Here is a 15958-nt window from a genome sequence, read left to right as displayed (position 1 = left end):
TCAAATGTCATACCCAGCTCCATCATAGCAGTATGCAGGTCCCTGGAGCAGTTTTTAGTGGGTGCAGTGCACTTCAGACAGGTGGACCCAGGCCCATTCCCCCCCTACCTGTTACACTTGTGGTGGTAAATGTTGAGCCCTCCAACACCCCCCCCCAAAACCCACTGTACCCACATGTAGGTGCCCCCCTTAATCCCTAAGGGCTATGGTAGTGGTGCACAGTTGTGGGGAGTGGGTTTTGGGGGGGCTGAGCACCAAAAGGTAAGGGAGCTATGCACCTGGGAGCAATTTGTGAAGTCCACTGCAGTGCCCCCTAGGGTGCCTGGTTGGTGTCCTGGCATGTGAGGGGGACCAGTGCACTATGAATGCTTGCTCCTCCAACGACCAAATGCCTTGGATTTGGTCGTTTTTGAGATGGGCGTCTTCGGTTTCCATTATCGGCGAAAACCGAGGTCACCCATCTCTAAGCTTGACCTAAATGTTGAGATTTGTGCGTCCCCGACCATATTATCGAAACGAAAGATGGATGCCCATCTTGTTTTGATAATACGGGATGCCCCGCCCATTCGCGGGGACATCCTCAGAGATGGGCGTCCTTAGAGATGGTTGTCCCCGTGGCGTCAGTTTGAGGGACAGGAGTTGGAGGTACGAAAACCGAGGAGCGTAGTGTTGGAAATCTGGTGGTTTTAGAGGAAGGAGATAGCCATATGACTGAAGGTGCCATGAGTACTTCTTCAGCTTATTGCTGGGACAGAGTCAGACAGAAATGCAGAATGCAGTCTGGTACCTAGGTAGTGGCTGTTTATCCCTCCCTCGAGTTCAAGCTACAATGGCCAGCAATTTTCAGTTTGGGGAGGGTATCTTAGGCCTTGGGAAAGAATTATTCCTAAGATCATGAAAATAAATTGAAAGTCTTAGTAGTGAAATGGAGAGACAAACTGACTATGGACAAAGTCATTAAGGAAGTACAAGAATTATCTTAAACAAAAGTGGTTTTGATTAAAGATAATATGGATCTAGGCAAGAGAATGATAATTTGTCAAAATCTTCTAAATTAAGGATTATAAATATTATATTTTTTCCATGTAAATGTTTGCTTTCTTTTCAGAGTACTAATTATGTCTTCTACGATCCTTCACAACTGGAGAAATTTCTGAAGTATTATGACAGTTAACTGGATACGGATTCATCTATAGGGAGAGTTAAGGAAGCTAACCCAGACGTACAGGTGGTCAGACACACAAATGGTCACTGGTCCAGCACAGACAGAAATAAGGTCAGGTTAAGTGGGGGGGTTGGGTGATTAGGGAGGAGCTTGCAGGCAGGCCTAAGCAGGACAGATCATGGATAGAAATGGGGAGGGAGTAAAAGGAAATCAGTGGGGGGGGGGGGGTGAAGGCAGGTATCAAGAGGGGAAGTCCAAGAGGTTGGAAAAAAGGGGGTGGCCACAGGAGGCATTAAGTGCAACATTTGTAAGGGTGCAATCGCTATTTTTGCCTGCTGCTCCTACTGTTCATTTTTCCTTCTCTGTTTTTTTTTTTAATATATAAGGGTACTTGCTGGGTTATCACTGATGACATTCCCTTCGCATTTCCCAACTGTATCATTCGGATTGGGGTATTCCATTGAAGAAAGACATGTTTTGGTAGCTATACCGGTCGCCATAAGAATACAGGTCCTTGGTCAGGCAGGTAGTTTGGGTGACCCTCAGGAGTTACTTGTCAACTGTACTTATTATATGTCAAAGTCCTGACTGTTAAGGTGACCACCCCGCTGGTGGTCTTATACATAAGTGACAAGTGGCATCATGCCCAGTTAGCATGGTATGTAGCCATGTTATCTCTGCTTTGCATATGCATAATCTTGTTTTCAAGCTGCTCTCCGTATCAGGGTAATTCTATTGAACTATAGGGCTGCACACCCACAAGATGCACATACTTTGCAACCCCCCATTACTACTGATTTTGAGGTATATTTATTTATTGCATTTTAATCCCACATTTTCCCACCTATTTGCAGGCTCAATGTGGCTTACAGGGACCTGTTATAGCATAGCCATTCCAGGTTATCAGATACAATTGGTACTGCAAAAAGATTAAGGGTGAGAAAAGAGATCTGAGCAGATAGTTATAGAAAGATGATTTTCTGAGATGGGGTGTATTGGCGATGTGGTGTAGTTAAGCTATGGGTTCTCTTTGTAGGCTTTGTTGAAGAGGTACGTTTTCAGAGATTTACGAAAGTTCGTTATTTCGTTGATTGTTTTCAGGTCAGTTGGTAGGGCATTCCATAGCTGCATGCTTATGTAAGAGAAGGTAGTCGCATGTGTTAGCTTGTATTTTAGTCCTTTACAGCTGGGGAAGTGTAGGTTAAGAAATTTGCGGGATGATTTTTTGGCATTTCTGGGAGGCAGGTCCACGAGGTCTAGCATGTAGGTTGGGGCGTCTCCGTGGATGATTTTGTGTACAATCGTGCAAATCTTGAACGTGATACATTCCTTAAGTGGGAGCCAGTGGAGTTTCTCTCTGAGGGGTTTTGCACTTTCATATTTTGTTTTTCCAAATATGAGTCTGGCGGCGGTGTTCTGGGCTCTTTGGAATTTCTTGATAGTGTGTTCTTTGCAGCCGGCGTACAGTACGTTACAGTAGTCCAGGTGACTTAGTACCATTGACTGTACCAGGTTACGGAACAGAATTACAGTTCCTGCTATTTCTTTTACAAGTCCCACCACACTGTCTCAGTTCTTCCTTTTCTTTTACAATACCTACTGTTCTCAGCATTTATTAACAATTCCACCCACTCCATCTCAGCCACTCATGCAGAAGCTCAGCCTACTAGGCCAAAACAATGGAGATAGCTTTAGTCACGCGTGCTCTGCCAGATCAATTAATTCTTTGCCTGGCCAGAGCAGAACAATGGAGATGGCTTCTGCCACACATGGTCTGACAGAACAATTTATTCATCATATGGCATCTTTTATCCGCCATTGAGTTTGAGGTAATGCACCCCTCATCACACTTAGAGTGTTGGGTGTTTAGCAACCACAGCCTCGGACGTGGAAGCTGCCAATTTTCCTACAAATAGGACATTCAAAGAACAGCAGGGTACCAACTTCTTTAGTTGGTATTTGTGGCATCCCCTCACAGCTTTCCACAATTTTAACAAATGTATTCTATATGATATTCACTGCATGATCATCATTTCTGCTTTATATCAGCAATGGTTACAGGTAACGGAAATATTCACAGGGTTGCAGGTTACTGAGATGAGACCTCGCCCTTTGGGTGAAGACTAGCAAACTTAACACTATTATGAACGAAGTCAGCTTCATTATATCTTCTTTACCTATATCTATGGGCAGAGCTGTCTGTCTCAGGTGTAGAGGCATATTGGGGAAGTTATAACTTCATTATATCTACAAGGTGGACTTCTTTATATATAAATATGGGCAGAGCTGTCTGTCTCAAGTGTTTATGCGTACCAAGAAATTTATGAATTGGCCGCAGCTAAGAGGAGGGTAGGTAGGGAGACCGTGACAAGCGAGGTTTCACTGTCTCGGTCTATGTGGTGGGTTCTTACCTGATAACAATACACAGCAGTCTGTCGTAGAGCAAATTGAGGTCAAATGTGAAGTGGTTTTGGGCACATGCTAGCAGGGGCATAGATGATGTCTAAGACCAGGGGCAGTCTCCCTCTTGTACAGAGGGGGGGCCAGTGCCAGATGATCAGTGGTGCCTATCTCAGACTTGGACAGAATGGGGAGGTTGATGGAATCAAGAAAGAGAGTCAACAGTTGTGAAGGGGAATATGCTTTTACAGCAACTCATGATTATAAGAAGTGATGGTAGTGCCTAGGCATGTCTAAGGTATATACCCCAGGTGGAACAGAAAATCTACCTCGTCAGTAAGGCGGAAGTAGAGGGAGCTGTGTGATTCAAAAGGCCGGACACCCTGCTCAAAAAGGCTCTAGATAGAAGGTTGAGTCATATATTTATTTGCTGATTAGCGTAAGCTGCATACATGACTGTAACCGTACAATATTGTAAATGTTTTGCATATGTAAGATGTTGAATGCTGTGACCATAATAAATCCCACTCTTCTTGGATAATGTGTCAAGTGTTGATATGTGTAATGTATGGTATGGGGTCAAAGGACAGTGCCTAGGTGTTGCCTGTCCAGTTTGAGTTAGGTTGGAGATTACCCAGTGCATTTTTTCTAGCAAAGAAGGTGCCGGTACTCAAATGCCAGGCCACCCTTCAGGGATAGGGTGATCACTGAGGGACCCACCCCACAATAGCCAGGCCCCCTGCAACCAGTCACAGAATCTATGACAAGGCGGAATTGGTGTGTAGAGCCTGAGCTCTTTCATTAAAACTTGGGGACCATGGGTCAATTTTAGCAGTCAATAGAAAAGGTGTCGGTACTCAGTACCCCCTCAAAAAAAGCCCTGGGATTACCCTTACTGTAATTTCCCTTATTTAGCTTTTCTATTTTATTTTCCAATTATCCTCTTAGTTCACAGGGCAATATATTTTGCATGGTACAAGGCACATTATAATATTAATGTCAAATCATAAATGTAATAAAACAAAGATGGATCATTAGCTTGCATTTTAACCTGGTGGTTAGTGCAGCAGACCTTGATCCTGGGGAACTGGTTTCGATTCCCACTGCAGCTCCTTGTGACTCTGGGCAACTCACTTAACCCTCCATTGCCTCAGGCACAAATAAGTACCTGTATATACTAAGTAAACCGCTTTGAATGTAGTTGCAAAACCCACAGAAAGGCAGTATATCAAGTTCCATTTCCCTTTCCTCCCCACCTCAGTTTGCTTCCTATTATTCCAGTGGCCACTAGTTCATGAACATACACACGATCTAAGAATTGGTGTACTGTACTATACACACTATAAATTCCCTTTTACTCTTCAAACAACCAAAATTTTACTTCCAAGGCAAACTATTCCACTTTCCAAGAACCATCACCCAAAACATCCTATCTTGAGACCATTTTAATTTAAAACCTTGCATCCTGAAAGTGCCATATTAAGTGCTTGACTTGATCTCAAATTACACATGAACTCATATATTTATTATTATTATTATTATTAATGAGGTCTCCCAACATGTCCTATTACTAAGTTTTTTTAATAATCCACAGAGCTATGAAAAGCAGTAAAACCACATTCCAAAACACCCAGCTCCCATGCTCATTGAAGTCTGGCTTTTATCCATGGTCACTCCATTCATGTTATCACAATGACTTCTTGGAAGCATAGGCTGTTAGGATTTTAACTGCACTCCATGCAGGTTAACTCAATGTCTTCCTAGAAGTACAGGCTTTAAGGGTCATAACAACTGCTTCCTGAAAGTTTTATCAATGCCTTCTTGGAAGTATGTGCAGACAAAACTGCCACTCTGTATTTGATGTAGGCAACTCCTGGTGGCATCACAAGCCATAATGATAGCTTGTGTTATGTTTCAGCAATCCCTTAATTTTTATAAACAATGATCCTCCATGTTTTGTCTGGTTATACATATCAGGCTGCTCAGGATGTCTCAGTTGAATCTAAAACTCACAATATCTAACAGCCCAGCATATAAAGAGAATCATAAGGTGTTAGCTACAAATTTGAAATGTAATGAAAGTTTATAGGACAGTACTACTGGATGATACTATAATTTTGTTTACTTAAATTCTTCTCACTAGTGTTAAAGATGCAAGAATAATTGAATGTAATCATGAACTAAGCTTCTGAAGATATGTTAATGTCTCTCTTCCCCCCCCCCCTTTTTTTTTGCTATTTACCTCTCTCTCTCTGGGGAGTAGTGGTCATCTGGCACATGATATCTGTCCACTCGGCTCATGGTACTGTAATGTGTAACAGCAGACCGATTCCGAGTTCCCTGTTCCACATTCCTACTGGAAAGCAGGACCAGAGCAAGTCAGGAGAATACTAGACTACAGTCAAACTTTGTAAACTTAATGACAATGCAATTTAAAATGATCTTACATATGCATATCATTCAAAGTAAGTGTGATTTTACATTTCACTAAGGGTTTGGTAGATTGTATACCATTCTCTCAATTCATAAAAAACAAACTGAATTCTAATTTTCAACATTATTATCAACATTCGCTAAGTATACAGACTATGAATATTACTGAACAAACAAATATTCTCATCAGCATTGGCTGATCAAACCAGTGCCATAGCCACGGGGGCTCATCTTTGGCTCAGGCTCCCTCTGCTTTAATGGCTGGTGGGGATGCCAAGCCCTGCCAGTCGAAGATATCTCCTCCACGAGTCCTGCCTGTGCTGCCAGAGTAGCACTTAAGTCTGCAGGTGCACTTCGGCTCCAATCCGGGTCTCTTGCGCATGGTCAGTTCAGTGACTGAATTGAGCAAGTGCAAGAGTGCCAATATCAGAGGCTGAAGTGCGCTAGCGACTTGAGCACTGCTCTGGCAGACAGATGGGACTCATGGAGATCTCTTTGGCTGACGGGGCTTGGCATTCCCGCCAGCAAAGCTGTACCTCAATGTTGCAGTTGTGGCAGTGGCAGGTGAGGGGGGAGGTAGGGAGAGAGAGAGAATACTTGGTCCCCTCAGGCCACCTTTGGGTGCCCCCCACCCCAGTGCACATCTAAACAGAAACAAAACAGAGATTATACCATTTTTATTGGACCAACATAATATTTTTTTTTTACTAGCTTTCAAAGGGCAGAAAATTCTTCCTCAGGTCAAAATACATTCCAATGACAGTCTCAAAAAGTAAGACAGGGGTAGGGTTGGGAAACAGAAAGAGTTGTATGGGTGACAAAGCAGTATTAATTAGTCTCACAAGGAAATGGGGGGAGGGAGGGGAGGTCAGAAACAGGGAGAGGTGGATAGTTAATCAAAAGGTGACAAACCAGAATATTTTTATGGTTTATAATGGAATAGGAAGCCCAGATCGCCATTAAGTTCCACATGTTGTTGTCAAAATATTTTTTCATCTTAACTTCAAAGGTCTTACATTTCTGGATTGTTTTAAAAATTCTTCTTAGTATTATGACCATAAGATCATTGATGCAGTGCTCTTTCATAGAGATGTCAATTTTAAATTTTCTTGGGAGTTATGTCTCCAAATTGATTTGTTTTAGACATACTGTAACAGTAATAAGACTCACTCCTAAGCCAGAGTATGTTGACTATGATCTCAGTCTCTCAAATTTACTGCTAACACTCGCCACAGTAATTTCATCGTGCCAAGATGTAACTTGTATAGACAACTTATCCAACAGTCTTTGGAAATCCAACTGTAGCACCCAAAACAATGGGAAATATTTCTGTATCTTTCTGCCACATTTGCTTGGTCTCAGACTGTGTTTCTTGGTACTTGATGATCTTCTCTTTCTCAAAACCATTTACAGAGTAATTGCTTGGGACAGACACCTCTATGTCAATAACATTTTAATGTTTTTCTCTTTCACTGTTAAGTCAAGTTTCTTTGCATCCAGCTTTTTATCAGTTGGGTTGGGGATGTCCCAAGTGGTCATAACCTCTTTATTCTTCATAATTCTCTTAGGGTTATGATCCCAGTACTTTTCCTGTTCAGCAATGTTATAATACTTACAAGGTTTCCAATGGATGAGACATTCCACCTTGTTATATCTTTCTGTATAGAAATCTTCTGCCATCAAAACTTCACAGCCAATTATGAGATGAGTGACAGTTTCTAGATCTTTCTCACAGATTATCTGCTGTACTGGGTTTTTAATGCTTGCCATGAACTAACTCACCCATAATCCACTGTCCTAAGCAGCAAATATCAATCTATCATCCTTAGGTTTCAGTTCTCCTGACCTTAACCATCCATGTCTCTGGGATTGAGCAACATATGGTAACAAAGTTTATTTACCACTGTATTTGCGCATTTGTTACTTTTTTTTCTTTGCTGATCTAATTCTTTAAAGCGTGTTTTCTCATAATTTGCATATTCTGTATGTTCCATTCCTTTGCATACAGTTGGATTCACAATCTTTTTTTTCTCTTTTTTTTTGTTTGCTCATTGGAATGCCTGTCCAAGTTTAATGCCAGAACTAGAAGTTTTTGTGCATTTGAACTCTGTTAAATAGGTCTACAGACCTACAATGTTTATGTTTATTATTAAGCTTGATATACCATTTTTTCTAAGCCTAGGTCAAAGTGGTTTACAAATTTTAAAAACTGATAAAACAGAAAAGGAACTCCATTTAAGACAAAAAAGGAACCATTCAACCAAAGATAACAATCGTATGGTAAAAAAAATACAAGACTATCCAGACCTGCCAGAAATACAACAATGCCCATTGTTAGTAATTCTGAAGGGGACAACTGAAAGCAAAGCCAAATAAGTGAGTTTTGAGTGATAGCGAGGGAAGGAGTGTTCTGACCTTAGAGCAGTGGGAAGGTCATTCCACAATTTGGGGGCTAAAAAGAAAAAAGCTGCACATCTTATGGATTCATAATGGGCTAATTTTGGGCAAAGGAGAACAAGCCAATTAGAATCAGGAGAATGAAAGAACATGGAGTATAGGGAATGACCATCGAAGTAAGGCAGGGCAGAATGTCCGAATGAAGGGTTTTATGTGTGATGGAAAGAATCTTGAACAGAATTCAAAATTTGACTGGAAGCCAGTGTAACTTAGCCAACAAAGGAGAAACCGAATCAAACCTGTGGGCTTTACATAGAAAGTGAGCAGTGGCATTCTGGATTTTGCAAATGGTGGGATTAATAAACTGATAAATGTAATAAACGACATTGCAGTTATCCAAAAGGGAAATGGCAAAAGCATGAACCAAAAACATTACCAAGATTCAACAAAAAAATTTAGTTTGAATGCCAGGAGTATATATATTACAAACACAAAACCGATGCCCAGAACTTATTTTTTTAATTTTCAAGTGCATCAAACATTGGAAAATGTGTCGACTTAAAATAGCTTAAAAAGGTGGAAAAATGTGAGATAAAAAAATGTGTACTAAATCAATATCACTACAGCGCCAACATTCATAGCAGCAAGGGTAGATAATGACCTCAGCCCATTCCTCTGAACTCCATCCTGTGATAACTTTGTGCTTCTCTGTATTGTGATCTGTTGAGTCTCTGTGTTTCTCTCCTGTGTTTCTGATTTGTCACTCCCATTTCCCAAATGTAATTTGATAGGGAATGTTTTGGTCTCATAGGGAAAGGGTGGACGGGAGTGGAGCAAATAGAACTGAAAAGTTCCTTGTGCGATTCCTATTTCTACTAGTCGAGGGGTTCATCAGTTCTCAGGAACTCTTCAGTTCTATTTGCTCCACTCCCATCCACACCTGGGCATTTAGCATGCTGGATCAGAAATTTATTAAGGTTTCTCCAACTCTTAATAAGCTGGTGGTATGGTTTTAAAACAGTCTGCACTCATGGCCTCCTTCCCTTCCATAACTTAGCACAGGTCTGGTCTGTTGATAATGGGAAACGAAACATCAAGTAAAAGGATTACACAGTTTTTTGGTGCTATTTATGAAGTCATCAGATCTGCAGATCTACATAAAATGCGTTCATAACATTTTACATAGGACATATATTTTGAGAGCAAGGGGATTTTGGTTGGGTCTGTGGAGTGTGGACAGCTGTGAGTAAAATGTAAAAATTATAAAGGAACACTGTTACATATTTTTACTTGTATGCCCGTGCTTCACCCTGTGGATCAATATTATAGCTTTATAGTGCTTTTTTTTGTAGGAAAAAAGGTGCCGGTACTCATACAGGGGCCCTTTTACTAAGCCGCGTAAGCGTCTACCAAAATGGAGTTACCGCCCGACTACTGTATGGCTCTTGTGGTAATTTCATTTTTGGCGCACATCAGATAAGCGCGTCTGAAAAATATTTTTTATTTTCAGGTGCACATAACGGATGCACGCCAAGTGGCATTTGGCACGTAGGTCATTACCGCCCGGTTACTGCATGAGTCTTTACCGCTAGGTCAATGGCTGGCGGTAAGGTCTCAGACCCAAAATGGACAAGCGGCAATTTTGATTTTGCTGCACATCCATTTTTGGCAAAAAAAGGCCTTTTTAACAGGTGCGCTAAAAATGGATCAGCGCGCGCCCAAAACCCATGTCTACACTACCGCAAGCCATTTTCAGCGTGTCTTAGTAAAAGGACCCCACAGTTCCAACCTTAAGGGTGGGGTCACTATCTATGGCTCCACCCCTACAGTAGTCACACCCATTTTACCAGCCAAGGAACATATAAAAAGGTATCATTGAAAACAGTACTCAAGTCCCTAGGCCCAACAAAATAACCCTTAAGACTGACCATAAACTAATAAAATACGTAGATGAAAAAATCAGCTGAAACCCCCCAAAACCAGACTCTTGGCATGCAGGTTAATACCAGAAAAACAAAAATATTTCCCCCTTGCTATAAAAATAGCAGACACAAATTCCAAACATTCCACTCACTATACTACAAATTAACAACTACAAAGAAAAACAAAATTAGCACTGCTACCACACTACTTTATTTTAAAATTTTAAAAAATATATTTTTTCTACCTTTGTTGTTTGACCATGTACTTTTCATTTGTGTTGGTCCCAGTCTCTGGTTTCTACTTTCCACTTTCCCTATCTTCTCTTAACTCTATTGCCAGGATTGCCTATTTGTTATTTTTCTCTCCTCCTTTTCCTTTTAGCTTTCTTCAATTTTATTTTCTGCCTTTATCCACATTTAGCTTTTTCTTACTATCCAATCTTCCAGCATTTCTCCACTTGCCCTCTCTCTCCATCCAGCATCTCTCTCCTTGCCCCTTTTTTCCCTATCAGCATTTCTCCCCTTGTCCCCTCTCTCCCCATCCAGCATTTCTTCCCTTGCCTCCTCTCTCCCCATCCAGCATTTCTCCCCTTGTCCCCTCTCTCCCCATCCAGCATTTCTCCCCTTGTCCCCTCTCTCCCCATACATCATTTCTCCCCTTGTCCCCTATCTCCCCATCCAACATTTCTCCCCTTGTCCCCTCTCTCCCCATCCAGCATTTCTCCCCTTGTCCCCTCTCTCCCCATCCAGCATTTCTCCCCTTGTCCCCTCTCTCCCCATACATCATTTCTCCCCTTGTCCCCTCTCTCCCCATCCAGCATTTCTCCCCTTGTCCCCTCTCTCCTCATCCAGCATTTCTCTCCTTGTCCCCTCTCTCCCCATACATCATTTCTCTCCTTGTCCCCTATCTCCCCATCCTGCATTTCTCCCCTTGTCCCCTATCTCCCCATCCAGTATTTCTCCCCAACCAGCATTTCTTCCCTTTCCTCTTCTCCCCATCCAGCATTTCTTCCCTTGCCTCCTCTCTCCCCATCCTCCTCTCTCCCCATTCAGCATTTCTCCCCTTGGCCCCTCCACATCCATTATTTCTTCCTTTGTCCCTTCTCTCTCCATCCAGCATCTCTCCCCTTGACCCCTCTCTCCCAATCCAGTATTTCTCCCCTTGTCCCCTCCCTCGCCCATCAAGCATTTCTCCCCTTGCCCTTCTCCCCATCCAGCATTTTTCCCTTTGTCCCCCTCTCCCTATCCAGTACTTCTCCCCTTGTCCCCTCTCTCCCCATACAGCATTTCTTCCCTTGCCCCCTCTTCCATCCAGTATTTCGCCATCTGCCTCCTCTCACCCCATCCAGCAACTCTCCTAGGGTTGGTGCTGCTTCTCCCAACCAGCAGCAGCGGTGGGAAAAATCAAGTAGTAAAAGGCGTGAGGCCACAGTGCTCAGACGCGCAGTCGGCTCTGCCGATCCCCTGCCCTTCTGACGTCAACTTCCTGTTCTAGGGCAGGGGATCGGCAGAGAAAACACAGCGTGTCCTAGCACTGCAGCCCTGCGCCCGCTACTCCTTTCTGTGCCCACAGCGTTGCTGCTGCTCATTGGGAAAAGCTGCTGTGAGAGAGAGGCGGGAGATAGGGGAAGGGGAATGAAAAGGTGCCGGTACTTCATACCAGCATGTACCGGCAAAAAAATGTCCTGTACCTATTCCTCTTTGGATCTCCAAACAAATCCAGATGAGTGGGTTGTGCCCTCCTACCAGCAGATGGAGACTGAGACTACTAAGACTGTGGCATCATCCTACAAGAACCAGCTGGTAACATAGAGGGGCATAATAGAACGGGGCCAGCCATCTATACAGCCGGCCCTGTACAGCGGCATACTCGAAAGCATTATCAAAACAAGATGGCCAGCCATCTTTCGTTTCGATAATACGGTCGGGGTCGGACAAACCTCAACATTTGGGCCGGCGTTAGAGATGGCCGCCATTGGTTTCCGGCGATAATGGGAACTAATGGTGGCCATCTCAAACCCGGCCAAATCCAATGTATTTGGTCATGGGAGGAGCCAGCATTTGTAGTGCACTAGTCCTCCTCACATGCCAGGACACCAACCGGGCACCCTAAGGGGCACTGCAGTGGACTTCAGAAAAAGCTCCCAGGTACATAGCTCCCTTACCTTGTGTGCTGAGCCCCTCAAAAAAAAACCCAAAACCCACTCCCCACAACTGTGCACCACTACCATAGCCCTTACAGGTGAAGGGGGGCACATAGATGTGGGTACAGTGGGTTTGTGGTGGGTTTTGGAGGGCTCCCATTTACCACCACAAGTGTAACAGGTAGGGGGGGATGGGCCTGGGTCCGCCTACCTGAAGTGCACTGCAGTACCCACTAAGAACTGCTCCAGGGACCTGCATAGTGCTGTGATGGAGTTGGGTATGAGGCTGGCATAGAGGCTGGCACAAAAATGTTAATTTTTTTTTTGGGTGGGAGGGGGTTGGTGACCACTGGGGGAGTAAGGGGAGGTGATCCCCGATTCCTTCTGGTGGTCATCTGGTCAGTTGGGGCACTTTTTTGAGGCTTGGTCCTAAAAATAGATGGACCAAGTAAAGCCGCTTTCTTTTTTCCATTATCGGGCAAAGCTGGCAATTTCATAACCACGCCCCCGTCCCGCCTTCCGTACCCTGCCGACATGCCCCCTTTAACTTTGGCCGGCCCTGCGATGGAAAGCAGTTGAAGCCGACCAAAATCGGCTTTCGATTATACCAATTTGGCCGGGTTTAGGAGATGGCCGGCCATCTCCAGATTTGTGTCGGAAGATGGCCAGCCTTCTCTTTCGAAAATAAGCAGGATAGTAACATAATACAGTCCATCCAGTCTGTCCAACAAGATAAACTCATTTTACATGGTGTGCGATGCTTTATATGGGCACCCTGACATAATAACCCTGACAAAATAGCCCCAACAAAAAAGCCCTGTCAAAACAGCTTGGTAACAAAATGGCCCTCCCACAAAATAACCCTTGACAAAATAGCCCCTAGACAAAACAGCCCCCTAGATAAAAATGCAATGCAATATTCTGGGCAGCCTGATCAGGCCCTTTTTTCAGGGGGCTAATTTGTCAAGGGCTATATTGTCTATATTGTAGGCAGGCCGTTTTGTCAGTGGCTGTTATGTCAGGGGCTATCATGTCGGGAACTGTTTTTGTTTGGAGATTTTTTGTCACGGCTTTTTGTTGGGGAGAAGGGTGCAGATAAGAGAGATTTACCCAGTGAACGGAGTTCCCAGGGAGGAATGTAGGGAGAGATGAGAGTGGAGAGGTACTGAGGAACTGCAGAGTGAATGCACTTATAGGTCAATAAGAGGAGTTTGAACTGTATGTGAAAACGGATAGGAAACCAGTGAAGTGACTTGAGGAGAGGGCTAATATGAGCATAACGACACTGGCAAAATATTAGTCGTGCTGCAGAATTTTGAACAGATTGAAGAGGAGAGAGATGGCTAAATGGGAGACCTGTGAGAAGCAAGTTGCAATAGTCTAAGCGAGAGGTGATAAGAGTGTGGATGAGGGTTCTGGTAGTGTGCTCAGAAAGGAAAGGGCGAATTTTGGTGATATTATAGAGAAAGAAATGACAAGTTTTAGCAGTCTGCTGAATATGTGCAGAGAAGGAGAGGGAGGAGTCGAAGATGACCCCAAGGTTATGAGCTGATGAGACAGGAAGGATGGGAGTGTTATCCACAGAAATAGAGAATGGGGGAGGAGGAGAGGTTAGTTTAGGGGGAAAGATAAGAAGCTCATTCTTGGTCATGTTTAGTTTCAGATGGCACTGAGACATCCAGGCAGCAATGTCAGACAGGCAGGCTGATAGTTTTGCCTGGAATTCGGTTGAGATTTCTGGTGTGGAGAGGTAGATCTGGGGGTCATCAGCGTAAAGATGATACTGAAAACCATGGGATGAGATCAGAGTACCAAGGGAAGAAGTATAGATGGAGAAAAGAAGAGGTCCCAGGACAGATCCCTGAGGTACACCAACTGACAGTCGGATAGAAGTAGAGGAGGATCCACTTGAGCAGGGGTAGGCAACTCCGGTCCTCGAGAGCCGCAGGCAGGTCAGGTTTTCAGGATATCCACAATGAATATGCAGGAGATAGATTTGCAAGCACTGCCTCCATGGTATGCAAATCTATCTCATGCATATTCATTGTGGATATCCTGAAAACCTGACCTGCCTGCGGCTCTTGAGGACCGGAGTTGCCTATCCCTGCACTAGAATACACACTAAAGGTACGCTGGGAGAGATAAGAAGAAAACCAGGAAAGAACAGAGCCCTGAAATCCAAGTGAGGACAGCGTATCAAGGAGTAGGCTGTGATCAACAGTGTCAAAAGCAGCAGATAGATCGAGAAGGATGAGGATAGAATAGAGACCTTTGGATCTGGCTAGGAACAGATCATTGGAGACTTTAGCAAGCGCTGTTTCAGTTGAACGAAGGGGGTGAAAGCCTGATTTAAGTGGATCAAGAATAGCTTGAGATGAAAGAAAGTCAAGGCCACGGCGGTGAACAGCACGTTCAAGTATCTTGGATAGGAAAGGGCGGAGGGAGATGGGGTGATAGTTGGAAGGACAGGTAGGGTCCAATGAAGGTTTTTTTTAAAGGAGTGGTGTGACTACGGCATGTTTGAAGGCATCAGGAACAGTCGCAGTGGACAGTGAAAGATTGAGGATATGACAGATAAAAGGGATGACAGTAGGAGAGATAGTGTTAAGTAGATGGGTGGGAATAGGATCAGAGGAACAGGTAGTTAGTTTTGAAGAGGAAAGAAAATGTGTAGTTTCCTCTGCAGTGATTTCAGAAAAGGAGGCAGGGGTTGGAGGATTGAGAGAATGGACTAAGGGAAGGAGAGGTGGAGGTGACCTGGTTGAGAATTCAAGTTTAATCTTGTGAACCTTATCATGAAAGTATTCAGCCAGAGTCTGGGGGGAAAGTGAAGGGAGGGTTGGAGGTGAAGACACTTTGAGGAGAGAGTTCAGTGTGGCAAAGACACGTCAAGGGTTTCAGCCAAGAGAATTTGTCAACTGGATGTAATAGTCCTGTTTGGCAAGTAAAAGAGCAGACTGGAAGGAGGTCAGCAAGAATTAGAAATGTATAAAGTCAGCATGGGCACGGGATTTCAGCCAAAGGTGTTCGGCAGAGCGGGCACAGGAACGTAGGTAGCGGATTCTAGAGGTCAGCCAAGGCTGGGGTTTGGTACCTTTTACAGAACAGGGAATGGGAGGAGCGAGAGTATCCAGAGCAGAGGAGAGAATAGTACTATAGGAAGAGACAGCCTCATTGACAGACTTGGATAACATAGTGGTAGAGAAAAGATTTGAAACACTGGAGTACAGAGTAGAAGGGTCAATAGCCTGAAGATTCCTAAATGTATTGATTAAGATTGGACAGCACTGGAGAGGAGGGTATTTAAGTGTGAAAGTTATCAGATGATGGTCAGAGAGGGGAAGAGTTAAGGCACAGAAACTGGAGAGTGAGCAGTTTGAGAAGAGGATAAGATCAAGACAGTGCCATTCTGGTGAGTGGGGGCAGTGGAGCACAGTTGAAGATTGAAGAGGATGTTAAAGCAAGAAACTGAGAAGCATAAGAGTCTGATGGATCAT

At 43.8% G+C, this 15958-nt stretch overlaps 1 protein-coding gene across 36 annotated transcripts in view; it reads right to left on the bottom strand.

The window, feature by feature from the left end:
• The window catches only part of RIMS2 (regulating synaptic membrane exocytosis 2), a 1685778-nt gene that overhangs the window by 396692 nt on the left and 1273128 nt on the right, over nucleotides 1-15958 (bottom strand). For 30 of the 36 annotated variants that reach the window (XM_030217702.1, XM_030217600.1, XM_030217677.1 and 27 more), the window contains one exon: nucleotides 5808-5921. In XM_030217702.1, coding sequence (XP_030073562.1) covers nucleotides 5808-5921 — 114 coding nt within the window. The remainder of the gene's footprint in view (nucleotides 1-5807; nucleotides 5922-15958) is intronic. The other 6 variants (XM_030217664.1, XM_030217627.1, XM_030217643.1 and 3 more) reach the window with 1 other exon arrangement.

This window comes from Microcaecilia unicolor, chromosome 1 (genome assembly GCF_901765095.1).
Source record: "Microcaecilia unicolor chromosome 1, aMicUni1.1, whole genome shotgun sequence".
Lineage (NCBI taxonomy): Eukaryota > Metazoa > Chordata > Amphibia > Gymnophiona > Siphonopidae > Microcaecilia > Microcaecilia unicolor.
Note: the sequence above shows the minus strand (reverse complement) of the source record. Positions and strands in the feature narration are given on the sequence as shown.